Below are 14,545 nucleotides of genomic sequence, written 5' to 3'. Positions count from 1 at the left end.
AGAAACTTAACTGGGAATTTTTTGAGCCAGTATTTTCTGAACGATGTTCAGTAAAAGCACAAAAAGGCACCGGCCGCTCCGCACTTCACAATAAAACCGAAAACCTGCGCGCAAGCCCCTCGGGCCTCTCCTTCCGCACCGCGGCCGATTGGCCGGATTAGGGTTGGGATTGGGATTGGGGTGGGGATGTGGATGGGAATGGGATGGGATGGGATGGGATGGAATGGGATGGGATGGGATGGGATGGGGATGGGATGGGATGGGATGGGATGGGATGGGATGGGGATGGGGATGGGATGGGATGGGGATGGGATGGGATGGGATGGGGTGGGAACAGGGATGGGGATGGGATGGGATGGGATGGGGATGGGAGTAGGGGGATGGGATGGGATGGGATGAGGAGGTAGGATGGGTTAGGGGATGGGATGGAATGGGATGGGATGGAATGGAATGGAATTGAATTGGGGATGGGGATGGGAATGGGGATGGGATGGGGATGGGGATGGGATGGGGATGGGGATGGGATGGGATGGGATGGGATGGGATGGGATGGGATGGGATGGGATGGGATGGGATGGGATGGGATGGGATGGGATGGGATGGGATGGGATGGGATGGGATGGGAGGGGATGGGGATGGGGATGGGATGGGATGGGATGGGGATGGGGATGGGATGGGGATGGGGATGGGGATGGGATGGGATGGGATGGGGATGGGGATGGGATGGGGATGGGGATGGGATGGGGATGGGATGGGGATGGGATGGGGATGGGATGGGGATGGGATGGGATGGGGATGGGATGGGGATGGGATGGGGATGGGGATGGGGATGGGATGGGGATGGGATGGGGATGGGATGGGATGGGATTGGGGATGGGATGGGATGGGGATGGGATTGGGGATGGGATGGGATGGGATTGGGGATGGGATGGGATGGGGATGGGATGGGAATGGGATGGGGATGGGATGGGATGGGGATGGGATGGGATGGGGATGGGGATGGGGATGGGGATGGGGATGGGGATGGGATGGGATGGGGATGGGATGGGATGGGGATGGGGATGGGATGGGATGGGATGGGGATGGGGATGGGATGGGATGGGATGGGATGGGATGGGATGGGATGGGATGGGATGGGATGGGATGGGGATGGGGATGGGGATGGGATGGGGATGGGGATGGGGATGGGATGGGATGGGGATGGGGATGGGATGGGGATGGGATGGGATGGGATGGGGATGGGATGGGATGGGATGGGGATGGGGATGGGGATGGGATGGGATGGGATGGGGATGGGGATGGGATGGGGATGGGATGGGATGGGGATGGGATGGGATGGGGATGGGGATGGGATGGGATGGGGATGGGGATGGGGATGGGGATGGGATGGGATGGGGATGGGATGGGGATGGGATGGGATGGGGATGGGATGGGGATGGGGATGAGGATGGGGATGGGGATGGGATGGGGATGGGATGGGATGGGGATGGGGATGGGATGGGATGGGATGGGATGGGGATGGGGATGGGATGGGGATGGGGATGGGATGGGATGGGATGGGATGGGATGGGGATGGGATGGGATGGGGATGGGGATGGGGATGGGGATGGGATGGGATGGGGATGGGATGGGGATGGGGATGGGGATGGGATGGGAATGGGATGGGATGGGATGGGATGGGGATGGGATGGGATGGGGATGGGGATGGGGATGGGGACAACACGGTGATGGTGAGGACCATGGAGCCGAGAGACTTCAGGGACAAGGATTTGGTCTGGAGGCAAGAGAGAGCTCTTGGGGATGAGGACGAGGCCTGCATGGGGGGCAGGAGGACGGGGGGCCGGGGGGGCAAAGAAGGGGCCGAGGAGCTGCAGGTGGGGGCTGGAGGAGGACGGGGCAATGGGGCAGAGGGATGGGGCCGGATCGGGTATGGGGCTGGGTGCGGGGCTGTGTCCATGCAGGACAGGGGCTGTATCGGCCGTGGGGGGCACCGGGGGCTCCCAGCCCCATAGGCAGGGCAGCGCTGCCCCATAGCTCACCCCACAGCCCACCCCACAGCACCCCATGGTGGTCCCCATCCCGCCCCCCTTTCCTCCCCCTCGCTCTGTCCTTTTCCACCCGCGGGCTATGAATAGCTGCCGGCAGCTGGGACCTTGCCCCCGCCACCCCTCCTATTTTTAGCGCCCAACCCCCCCCCCACCCCACAGCAGTGGGGGGAGCCCCCCACACCCCTCCCCGTGCCCCCCATCCCCTTGCCCCACATCCCCGCCACCTCAATCCCCTTCCCCATGACGGAGCACCCCACGGTGCTGGGAGGGGGGGTCCCACACCGCCCCGGGACCCCCATGCCGGCGGTGCCGGTGTTGGCAGCGCCTTGGCCGCGGCACTGCCGGGAACGGCCTTGGCGAAGGCGATGAAGGGGGAACCCGGAGCCGGCGGGGACAGAGCCAAGCGGCGGCCACCATGGGTCCCGGGGGGCTGCTGTGGGGCCGGGGTGGGCGGCGGGCTCTGAGCCGGGGGGTGGCGGCGGGACCCCCCTCAAGGTGCAGCCCTACGAGGCCATCCCCCGCAGCGGGCGCAGCCGCTGGCTCAACCTCTACCGCTTCTGGCGCAGCAACGGCTTCCAGCGCTTCCACCGCCTGATGGAGAGCAACTTCCAGCGCCTGGGACCCATCTACCGGTGGGGTTGGGTTGGGTATTTTTTTTTGGGGGGGGTGTAGACCCCATTTGGGTCCCCCCGGTGACGTGGCGGCCGGCGGATCCGCAGGGAGACGGTGGGCACCTACGGAAAGCTGCGTGAACGTGCTGCTGCCGCAGGACGCGGCGCAGCTCTTCCAGCCAAAGGGGGTCTTCCCGCGCCGCATGGGCATCGAGGCGTGGAGCGCCCACCGCCGGCTGCGCAACCACAGATCCCGGGGTCTTCCTGCTGTAAGTGGGGCACGGGGGGCGTGGGGGGGGTGTGGGGGGCGCGGGGGGTGCAGGGGGTTGTGGCGGGTGGTGGAGCGCGGTGGGGTTGTGCCGTGGGGGTGGTGGGGGGGTGGGTGGGAGCAGCCGGGGGTGGCGTGGGCAATGGGGTGGGCGCACCGTGGGGTGAGGGGTGGGTAAAATGTGGGGGTGTGGGGTGGGGGTGGGGGTGGGGTGGGGTGTGGGGTGTGAGTATGGGTATAGCATGGGCACACCGTGGGCACACCGTGGGTGCACCATGGAGACACCACGGCCACACCGGGGCGCACCATGGGTGCACCGCGAGCACACCATGGGCACACCAGCCACACCATGGGGGTGCGTGGGCACACCATGGGCACACCATGAGCACACGGGTGCACCACGAGCACACCATGAGCACCCATGGTCATACCACGGGCACACCATGGGCACACCATGCAGACACCATGGAGACACCATGAGCACACCATGGGTACACCATGGGTGCACCATGGGCACACCACGAGCACACCATGGGCACACCGTGGACACACCATGAGCACACCACAGACACACCACGGGCACACAGAGCACACCACGGGCACACTAGACACACCATGAGCACACCATGGGCACACCACGGCCACACCACGGCCACACCATGGGTCACCACAGGCACACCATGGGCACACCATGGACACACCACAGATACACCATGGACACACCACGGGCACACAGAGCACACCACGGACACACCATGGGCACACCAAGGACACACCAGGGGCACACCACGGGTCACCACAGACACACCATGGGCACACCATGGACACACCATGAGCACACCACAGACACACCACAGATACACCACAGACACACCATGAGCACACCAAGGACACACCACAGACGCACCACAGACACGCTACAGACACACCACGGGCACACAGAGCACACCATGGACACACCACGGCCACACCATGCACACATCTCACCAACCCCGCTGGCGGTGCCGGTGCCGGTGCCGGTGCCGTGCTGAGCTCACCGCCCTCCCCGCCAGCAACGGCGAGGAGTGGCGCGCCGACCGGGTGCTGCTGAACAAGGAGGTGATCGCCCCGAGGCCTCCGCAAATTCCTGCCTTCCTCGACGCCGTGGCCCGCGACTTCGCCGCCTCCATGCAGCGGCGCCTGGAGCGCACGGGACGGCGCATCGCTCACCCTCGACCTGCACCGCGACCTCTTCCGCTTCACCCTGGAGGGTGCGTGGGGTGCAGGGGGGGTCACGGGGCGGTGGGGTGCAAGGGGGGGTTGTAAGGTGCCCCCCCTCACCCCCGCCAGCAGCTACGCGCTGTACGGGGAGCGCCTGGGGCTGCTGGAGGAGGCGCCAGACGCGGAGGCGCAGCGCTTCATCGGCGCGGTGGAGACCATGCTGCGCACCACGCTGCCGCTGCTCGGCGTGCCGCCCCCGCGCTCCTGCGCTGGGTCAACCACCGGCTGTGGAGGCACGTGGCGGCCTGGGACATCATCTTCCGCAGGGGAAGGTCAGGGGGGGGACACCCGCCAGGACACCCCCGTGGTGCCATAAATGGGGTGGGGTGGGATGGGGATGGGATGGGAGGGGATTGGGACTGGGATTGGGACTGGGATTGGGATTAGACTGGGATGGGATTGGCATGGGTAGGATGGAGATTGGATGGTCTTGGGATGGGGATGGGATGGGGTTGGGATGGGATGGGATTGGGATGGGGATGGAATGGAATGGAATGGAATGGAATGGAATGGAATGGAACGGAATGGAATGGAATGGAATGGAATGGAATGGAATGGAATGGAATGGAATGGAATGGAATGGAATGGAATAGAATGGAATCGAATGGAATCGAATAGAATGGAATGGAATGGGGATGGGATGGGATGGGATGGGATGGGGATGGGATGGGGATGGGATGGGATGGGATGGGATGGGGATGGGATGGGGATGGGATGGGATGGGATGGGATGGGGATGGGATGGGATGGGATGGGATGGGATGAGATGGGATGGGGATGGGGATGGGATGGGATGGGATGGGATGGGATGGGGATATGGGATGGGGATGGGATTGGGATTGGGATTGGGATGGGGATGTGATAGGATGGGATGGGGATGGGGATTGGGATGGGATGGGATGGGATGGGATGGGATGGGATGGGATTGGGGATGGGATGGGATGGGATGGGGATGGGATGGGATGGGGATGGGGATGGGATGGGATGGGATGGGATGGGATGGGATGGGATGGGGATGGGATGGGATGGGATGGGATGGGATGGGATGGGGATGGGATGGGGATGGGATGGGATGGGATGGGATGGGATGGGGATGGGATGGGGATGGGATGGGATGGGGATGGGGATGGGGATGGGATGGGATGGGATGGGATGGGATGGGATGGGGTGGGAACAGGGATGGGGACAGGGATAGGGACGGTTAGGGGACACTCCTGGCACACCCAGCCCTGTGCCGTGGTGCGGTGCCGGTGCCGGTGCCCCCCATCTGAGTGCTGCCCCCCCCAGCCGATAAATGCAGGTCTCCAGAGCATCTACCAGGAGCTCTGCCTGGGGCGGCCCCGCAGTTATTCGGGGATCATGGCCGAGCTGCTGCTGCAGGCGGAGCTGCCCCTCGACTCCATCAGGGCCAACATCACCGAGTTCACCGCCGGCGGCGTCGACACGGTGCGGAGCGGGGGGCGCGGGGGGCACGGGGGGCGTGGGGGGCCGCGGGGGAGAAGGGGGATCTATGGGGTGCTGTGGGGTGCCGTGGGGATGGGCCTTAGGGGGTGCTGTGGGGTGCTATGGGGAATAAGGGGGCTGTGGGGGTGTTATGGGGTGCTTTAGGGGGCATTATGGGGTGCCATGGGGCTGTTATGGGGTGCTGTGGGATGTCGGGGGTGCCATGGGGTGCTGTGGGGTACCGTGGGATGCTATGGGGTGCCATGGGATGTGATGGGGTGCCATGGGGTGCTGTGGAAGACCATGGGGTGCCATGGGGGTACCTTGGGGTGTTGTGGGGTGCCTTGGGGATGCCATGGGGTGCCGTGGGGTGTCTTGGGGATACCATGGGGTGCCATAGGGTGCTGTGGGAATGCCATGGGGTGTCTTGGAGATGTCGTGGGGTGCTGTGGAAGACCATCAGGGTGTCTTGGGGGTGCCATGGGGGTACCATGGGGTGCCATGGGGGACCCCATGGGGTACCATGGGGTAGCATGGGGTGCCATGGGGTTTGGGATTGCCGTAGATACCATAGGAACATCTTCGGATACCATGGAGTGTCTTGGGGGTGCCATGGGGTGCCATGGGGTGCCATGGGGGTGCCATGGGGGTGCTGTGGGATACCATGGGGTGCCATGGGGTACCATGGGGTGCCATGGGGGTGCCATGGGGGTGCTGTGGGGATGCCGTGGGGATGCCATGGGGTGTCTTGGGGGTACCATGGGGGTACCATGGGGTGCCATGGGATGCCATGGGGTGTCTTGGGGATGCCATGAGGGTGCCGTAGGATGCCATGGGATACCATAGAATCTCATAGGATCATAGGATCATGGGTGCCATAGGATGCCATAGGATCATGGGATTCCATGGGAGTACCATAGGATCCCATGGGATTACCATCGGATCATGGGATGCCATGGGGTGTCTTGGGGATGCCATGGGGTGCCATGGGGTACTATGGGGTGTCATGGGGGTGCCATGGGGTACTATGGGGATGCTACGGGGTGTCTTGGGGATGCCGTGGGTTGCTGTGGAAAACCGTGGGGTGTCTTGGGGTGTCTTGGGGATGCTATGGGGTGCTGTAGGGTACCATGGGGTACCATGGGGTGCCGTGGGGATACCATGGAGTGTCTTGGGGGTGCCATGGGGTGCCATGGGAGTGCCATGGGGTGCCATGGGGTGCCGTGGGATGCCATGGGGGTGCCATGGGGTGCCATGGGGTGCTGTGGGGATGCCGTGGGGTGTCTTGGGGATGCCATGGGGTGTCGTGGGGTACCATGGGGGTGCCATGGGGGTACCATGGGATGCCATGGGGTGCCGTGGGGTGCTGTGGGGTGCCATGGGGTGCCATGGGGTGCTGTGGGGTGCCATGGGGGTACCATGGGGTGCTGTGGGGTGCCATGGGGTGCCATGGGGGTACCATGGGGGTGCCATGGGATTACCATGGGATACCATGGGGTACCATGGGATTACCATGGGGTACCATGGGTGCCATCGGGTGCCGTGGGGTTCTGGGGATGCCTTCGGGTGCCATGAGGGTACCATAGGGTGCCGTGGGGGTCAATGGAGTGTCTTGGGGGTACCAGGGGGTGCCGTGGGGTGTCTTGGGGATGCCGTGGGGTGCCATGGGGGTACCTGGGGTGCCATGGGGGTGCCATGGGGTCCCATGGGGGTGCCATGGGGGTGCCATGGGGGTGCCGTGGGGTGCCATGGGGTGCCGTGGGGTACCATGGAGTACCATGGGGTGCCATGGGGTACCATGGGGGTGCCGTGGGGTGTCATGGGGGTGCCATGGGGTGCCATGGGGTGCCATGGGGTGCCGTGGGGTGCTGTGGAAAGCCATGGGGTGCCATGGGGGTGCCTTGGGGTGCTGTGGGGTGCCATGGGGTGCCATGGGGTGCCTTGGGGGTGCCATGGGGTGCCATGGGGTGCCATGGGGATGCCATGGGGTGTCTTGGGGGTGTCATGGGGTGCCATGGGGGTCATGGGGGTACCATGGAGTACCATGGGGTGCCATGGGGGTATCATGGGGTGCCGTGGGGTACCATGGGATGCCATGGGGGTGTCATGGGGTACCATGAGATACCATGGGGTACCATGGGGTGCCATGGGGGTGCCATGGGGGTACCATGGGATGCCATGGGGTGCCGTGGAAGACCATGGGGGTACCATGGGGGTGCCATGGGGGTGCACTGGGGATGCCATGGGGTGCCGTGGGGTACCATGGGGGTGCCATGGGGGTACCATGGGATGCCATGGGGGTATCATGGGGTACCATGGGGTGCCATGGGGTGCCGTGGGGTGCCTGCAGACGGCGATGCCGCTGCTGTTCACGCTGTTCGAGCTGGCCCGCAACCCGGCGGTGCAGGCAGCGCTGCGCAACGAGATCCGCGCGGCCGAGGCCGGGGGGGGCCACGAGCTGCCCACCCTGCTGGGAGCCCTCCCTCTGCTGCGCGCCGCCATGAGGAGACCCTCAGGTGGGGGGGTGCTGGGGGGGGTGCTGGGAGGGTGCTGGGGGGGACTGGGAGGGTGCTGGAGGGTACTGGGAGGGTGCTGGGGGGACTGGGAGGGTGCTGGGAGGGTGCTGGGGGGTACTGGGAGGGTGCTGGGGGGGACTGGGAGGCACTGGGAGGGTGCTGGGGGGCATTGAGGGAGTACTGGGGGATGCTGGGGGGCACTGAGTGGGTACTGGGGGATACTGGGGGGTACTGGGAGGGTGCTGGGAGGATACTGGGGGTTCTGGAGGGTACTGGGGGGTACTGGGAGGGTACTGGGCGGTACTGGGAGGTACTAGGAGGGTACTGAGAGGCACTGGAAGGGTGTTGGTGGGCACTGGGAGGAACTGGGGGGCACTGGGAGGGTGTTGGAGGGCATTGAGGGGTACTGGGAGATACTGGGAGCTACTGGGAGGGTACTGGGGGGCACTGGGAGGGTACTGGGGGACAATGGGGGATGCTGGGGGTCTACTGGGAGGGTGGTGGGAGGCACTGGGAGGGTGGGGGACTATGGGAGTGCTTGGGGCACTGGGAGGGTGCTGCAAGACTACTGGGAGGAAATGGGGGACACTGGGAGGGTGCTGGGGATACTGGGTGGCACTGGGTGGGCACAGGGTGGTACTGGTGAGCACCGAGGGGTACTGGGAGAGTACTGGGGGGGTAATGGGGAGTACTGAGGGTACTGGGAGGACACTGGGAGAGCACTGGGAATTAATGGGAGCGTACTGGGGAGCACTGGTGGGTACTGGTGTTACCGTCAGGCCCTGGGGGGAGCAGGGGGTGGGTCTGGGACCCCCCAGGGTGTGTTTCTGAGGGTGTATTTGGGAGGGGGCACCCCAACCCCCCCCCACCCCCTCTTTTTCCCCTTTCACCCCTTTGACAGTGTATTTGGGGAGGGGGGGTCCCCAAAACCCCCCCCACCCCTCTTTTCCCCCCCACCCCTCTTTTTCCCCCCTTTCACCCCTCTGACAGTCTATTTGGGGAGGGGGGCACCCCAAAACCCCCCCACCCCTTTCACCCCTCTGACAGTGTATTTGGGGAGGAGGGGGGACCCCATAAGCCCCCCCACCCCATTTTCCCCCCTTTTTCCCCCCATTTCACCCCTCTGACAGTATTTGGGGAGGGGGGGACCCCAAACCCCCCCACACCCCCTCTTTTTCCCCCTTTTCACCTCTCTGACAGTGTATTTGGGGAGGGGGGCACCCCAAAACCCCCCCACACCCCCTCTTTTCCCCCCACCCCCTCTTTTCCCCCCTTCACCCCTCTGATGGTGTGTTTGGGGAGGGGGGGACCCCAAAACCCCCACCACCCATTTTATTTCCCCCCCTTTTTTCCCCCCATTTCACCCCTCTGACGGCGTATTTGGGGAGGGGGGGACCCCAAAACCCCCCCCACCCCCTCTTTCCCCCCACCCCCTCTTTTTCCCCCCTTCACCCCTCTCATGGTGTGTTTGGGGAGGAGGGGACCCCAAAAGCCCCCCACCCCCTCTTTTTTCCCCCCTTCACCCCTCTGACAGTGTATTTGGGGAGGGGGGCACCCCAAACCCCCCCCCACCCCCTCTTTTTCCCCCTTTCACCCCTCTGACGGCGTATTTGGGGAGGGGGGGACCCCATAAGCCCCCCCACCCATTTTTTTCCCCCCCAGGCTGTACCCGGTGGGCATCACGGTTCCGCCGCTACCCCACCAGGGACGTGGTGCTCCACAACTTCCGCATTGCCGGCGGGGGTGAGCATCACCGGGGGGGGGTTTGGGGATTTTGGGGAGGGGGATACCCCACCACGGGGGTGTCCCCCTGACCCCCCTTGTGCCCCCCCCCCAGACCCTGTGCCAGGTGTCCCTGTACGCCATGGGTCGCAGCCCCGCCGTGTTCCCCCACCCCGAGCGCTACGAGCCCGAGCGGTGGCTGGGGGGGCTCGGGGGGGGCGCACGGCCTTCAAGGCGTTGGCTTGGAGAGCCGCGCCAGTGCATCGGGAGGAGGCTGGCCGAGGCCGAGATGATGCTCTTCCTGCTGCACGTGAGCCATGACCCCCCCGGGACCCCCCCCAGTTGATACCAGTATGCTGGGATGGAGGCTGAAAACCGTTCCAGATGTGGCACCCGGTTGGGACACCGGTGACCCCCCGGTTGGGGTCGCCAGTGGTGCCGGTTGGGGTCCCTGTTGGACTCGGTTGGGTGCCCCAGTGACCCCCCCGGTTGGGGTCCCCGGTTGGGGTCCCCAATGGTCCCAGTTGGGGAGCTGGTGGCCCCAGTCAGGGTCCCCAGTGGCCCCAGCTGGGGTCTCCAATGGCTCCGGTTGGGGTCCCCGTTGGGGGCCCCAGTTGGGCGCCCTGGTGACCCCCCCCAGTTGGGGTCCCCAATGGTCCCAGTTGGGGTCCCCAGTGGCCTTGGTTGGGCACCCCGGTGACCCCCCAGTTGGGGTCCCCAGTTGGGGTCCCCGTTGGCCTCAGTTGGGTGTCCCAGTGACCCCCCAGTTGGGGTCCCCAGTGGCTCCGGTTTGGGTCCCTGTTGGCCTCGGTTGGGTGCCCCGGTGACCCCCCCGGTTGGCATCCCAGTTGGGGTCCCCAATGGTCCCAGTTGGGGAGCTGGTGGCCCCGGTCAGGGTCCCCAGTGGCCCCAGTTGGGGTCCCCGTTGACCTCGGTTGGGCATCCCAGTGACCCCGGTTGGAGTCCCCAACTGGGGAGCTGGTGGCCCCAGTCAGGGTCCCCAGTGACCCCAGTTGGGGTCCCCGTTGGCCTTGGTTGGGTGCCCCGCTGACCCCCCCTGGTTGGGGTCCCCAACTGGGGAGCTGGTGGCCCCAGTAGGGGTCCCCAGTGGCTCCAGTTGGGGTCCCCGCTGGCCTCGGTTGGGCACCCCGCTGACCCCCACCCGGTTGGGGTCCCCAGTTGGGGTCCCCAATGGTCCCAGTTGGGGTCCCCGTTGACCTCAGTTGGGTGCCCTGGTGACCCCCCAGTTGGGGTCCCCAATGGTCCCAGTTGGGGTCCCCATTGGCCTTGGTTGGTCGCCCCAGTGACCCCCCAGTTGGGGCCCCAGTGGCTCCAGTTGGGGTCTCCATTGGCCTCAGTTGGGCGCCCCAATAACCCCCCGGTTGGGTACCCAGTTGGGGTCCCCATTGGCCTTGGTTGGGCACCCCAGTGACCCCCCAGTTGGGGTCCCCAGTGGCTCCGGTTACGGTGCCCAGTTGGCCTCGTTGGGAACCCATAGTACCCCCAGTTGGGGTCCCCAGTTGGGGTCCCCAGTGGCCCCAGTTGGGGTCCCCGTTGGCCTCAGTTGGGCGCCCCACTGACCCCCCAGTTGGGGTCCCCAGTGGCTCCAGTTGGGGTCCCCATTGGCATACGGTTGGGCACCCCAGTGACCCCCAGTTGGGGTCCCAAATGGCTCCAGTTGGGGTCCCCCAGTGGCCACGGTTGGGTATCCCAGTGACCCCCCCCAGTTGGGGTCCCCACTGGCTCTGGTTTAGGTCCCCGTTGGCCTCGGTTGGGCACCCCAGTGACCTCCCCAGTTGGGGTCCCCAGTGGCTGCCAAGTTTGGGTCCCCGTTGGCCTTGGTTTGGGTGCCCCAGTGACCCCCCAGTTGGGGCCCCCAGTGGCCCCAGTTGGGATCCCCAAAGGTCCCAGTTGGGGTCCCCAGTGGCCATGGTTGGGTATCCCAGTGACCCCCCCGGTTGGGGTCCCCAATGGTCCCAGTTGGGGTCCCCATTGGCCTTGGTTGGGTGCCCAATAGTCCCCAGTTGGGGTCTCCAGCTGGGGTCCCCAATGGTCCCAGTTGGAGACCCAGTCAGGGTCCCCAGTGGCCCCAGTTGGGGACCCGGTGACCCCACAGTTGGGGTCCCCAGTTGGGGTCCCCAGTGGCCCCAGTTTGGGGTCCCCATTGCCCTCAACTGGGCACCCCGGTGACCCCCCCCGCTTCAAGTCTGACAGCCACTCGGGGACTTGGTGGCCCTGGTGAGGGTCCCGGGTTACCGGTGTCCCCAGTCCCCCAGTCGGGGTGACGTGCGCCCCCTCCCCAAAAGGTGCTGCGCGACTTTCAGGTGGAGACGGCGAGCACCCAGGACCTCGGCACCATCTTCAGGCTTCCATCCTGATGCCCGAGAAGCCCCCCTGCTCACCTTCCGGCCCCTCGAGTGACGGCGGGGGGGGGCACGGGGCGCTGGGACCCCCCCCCCATCCGCAAACACCCCCCCGTCCCGCAATAAAGCCTCGTTGCACACGGGGTGCGTGGCTGCGTCCTTGGGGGCGCACGGGGAGGGGATCCCAAAAGGTGTCACGGCCCCCCCATGGCACACCCAAAGGCCCCCCCCCCGTGCCCCCAGGTACCCAGCTCCCTGCCCCCCCAGTTACCCAATTATTTGCCCCCCAGGTACCCAAATATTTGCCCCCCAGGTACCCAAACATTTTGCCCCCCAGTTACTTGCCCACCCCATTACCTGCCCACTAAACTAATCACCCCCCAGATACCCAATTATTTGCCCCCCAGTTACCCAATTATTTGCCCCCCCAGTTACCCAAATATTTGCCCCCCAGTTACACCACTCCCTGCCCCCCAGTTACCCAAATATTTGCCCCCCGGTTACCCAATTATTTACCCCCCAGTTACCCCACTCCCTGCCCCCCAGTTACCCAATTATTTGCCCCCCCAGGTACCCCAAATATTTGCCCCCCAGTTACCCAAATATTTGCCCCCCCAGTTACCCAAATATTTGCCCCCCGGTTACCCAATTATTTGCCCCCCCAGTTACTCCACTCCCCGCCCCCCCAGTTACCCTATTATTTGCCCCCCAGTACCCCACTCCCTGCCCCCCCAGTTACCCAAATATTTGCCCCCCAGGTACCCAAATATTTGCCCCCCAGTTGCCCAATTATTTGCCCCCCAGTTACCCAAATAGCTGCCCCCCACGGTTACCCAAATATTTGCCCCCCCAGTTACTTGCCCACCCCATTACCTGCCCCCCTAACTAATTGCCCCAAATTACCTAATTACTTGCCCACCCAACTAACTGCTCACCCCATCACCCAGTTATTTGCCCCCCCAGTTACCCCACTCCCTGCCCCCCCAATTACCCAAATATTTGCCCCCCAGTTACCCAGTTATTTGCCCCCCAGTTACCCAAACATTTGCCCCGCTACCCCAATTATTTGCCCCAGTTACACCACTCCCTGCCCAGTTACCCAAATATTTGCCCCCCACTCCCAAATATTTGCCCCCCAGTTACCCCACTCCTGCCCCCAACTAATTGCCCCCCCCCAAATTACCTAATTACTTGCCCACCCTATCACCCAATTACTTGCCCCCCAGTTATTTGCCCCCCCAACCAATTGCCCCCCCCCAATTACCTAATTCTCCCCCCCAATTACCCCCCCCCAGTAATTTGCCCCCCCAGTCACCCCCCCACCCTCACGAAGCCGCTTTATGACCAGAAATCCCCCAAATTCAGGTTCCCAGGGGTGCCAGGGGTGGGGGGCACGGCCCCTGTGTCCCCCCCCCCCGTGCGTCACAGTGCTGGGTGATTGATGAGGGTGCCCCGGGGGTCACCGAGCACTGGGGGGGGGCACCCTGGGGACCCCAAAGGGTCTGTAGGGGGCACCCATGGGGACACTTTAGGGGAACAGACCACTTATGGGGGCACCCAAAGGGACCCAGTGCCCCCTCCCCATGTCCCCCAGTGCCCCCCCAGTATCCCCCCAGCCCCCTATTGCCCCCCATAGCCCCCCATTGCCCCCCCTCTACCCCCTTAGCCCCCCATGACCCCCCCATTCTGACCCAGGCCCCCAGTGCCCCCCACCCCATGTCCCCTGACCCACTGCCCCCCCATCCCCCCTATTGCCCCCCATAGCCCCCCAATCCCTCCCTCTCCTCCCTGAGGCCCCCCCCAGTGCCCCCCCATTCTGACCCAGGCCCCCCAGTGCCCCCCCAGTGCCCCCCATGCCCCCCACCCCCTATATCCCCTGAACCCACTGCCCCCCCAGGCCCCCTACTTGCCCCCCCATGAGTCCCCAATCCCCCCATTCCTCCCTGCCCCCCCCAGTGTCCCCCCCAGTGCTCCCAGTGCCCCCCCAGCCCCCCTATAGCCCCCCCATAGCCCCCCAATTCCCCCCATTCCTCCCTGGGCCCCCCCAGTGCCCCCCAGTGCCCCCCACCCCATTCCCCCTGTCCCCACTGCCCCCCCCAGCCCCCTATTGCCCCCCCAGTGCCCCCCAGTCCCCCCCATTCCTCCCTGGGCCCCCCCCAGTGCCCCCCACCCCATGTCCCCTGACCCCACTGCCCCCCCAGCCCCCCTATAGCCCCCCTATAGCCCCCCTATTGCCCCCCGGTGCCCCCCAGCCCCCAATTGCCCCCATAGCCCCCCAATCCCCCCCAATTCTGACCCAGACCCCCCCCCCAATT

The 14,545-nt window shown here is 65.1% G+C and overlaps 2 protein-coding genes across 2 annotated transcripts in view; both read left to right on the top strand.

Moving 5' to 3' along the window:
* The window catches only part of CPSF1 (cleavage and polyadenylation specific factor 1), a 139,192-nt gene that overhangs the window by 74,254 nt on the left and 50,393 nt on the right, over positions 1-14,545 (top strand). The window lies entirely within an intron of this gene.
* On the top strand, positions 1,740-12,245 carry LOC140001843 (cytochrome P450 11B, mitochondrial-like). Its single transcript, XM_072034462.1, is given in 16 exon segments — positions 1,740-1,927; positions 2,420-2,680; positions 2,768-2,834; positions 2,866-2,913; positions 2,915-2,928; positions 3,980-4,124; positions 4,126-4,181; positions 4,257-4,380; positions 4,383-4,461; positions 5,487-5,632; positions 7,980-8,130; positions 8,133-8,145; positions 9,808-9,832; positions 9,834-9,908; positions 9,983-10,177; positions 12,174-12,245. Coding segments are annotated over 16 exon segments (1,659 nt in total).

The sequence above is a fragment of the Anas platyrhynchos genome, chromosome 2, assembly GCF_047663525.1.
Source record: "Anas platyrhynchos isolate ZD024472 breed Pekin duck chromosome 2, IASCAAS_PekinDuck_T2T, whole genome shotgun sequence".
Lineage (NCBI taxonomy): Eukaryota > Metazoa > Chordata > Aves > Anseriformes > Anatidae > Anas > Anas platyrhynchos.
Note: the sequence above shows the minus strand (reverse complement) of the source record. Positions and strands in the feature narration are given on the sequence as shown.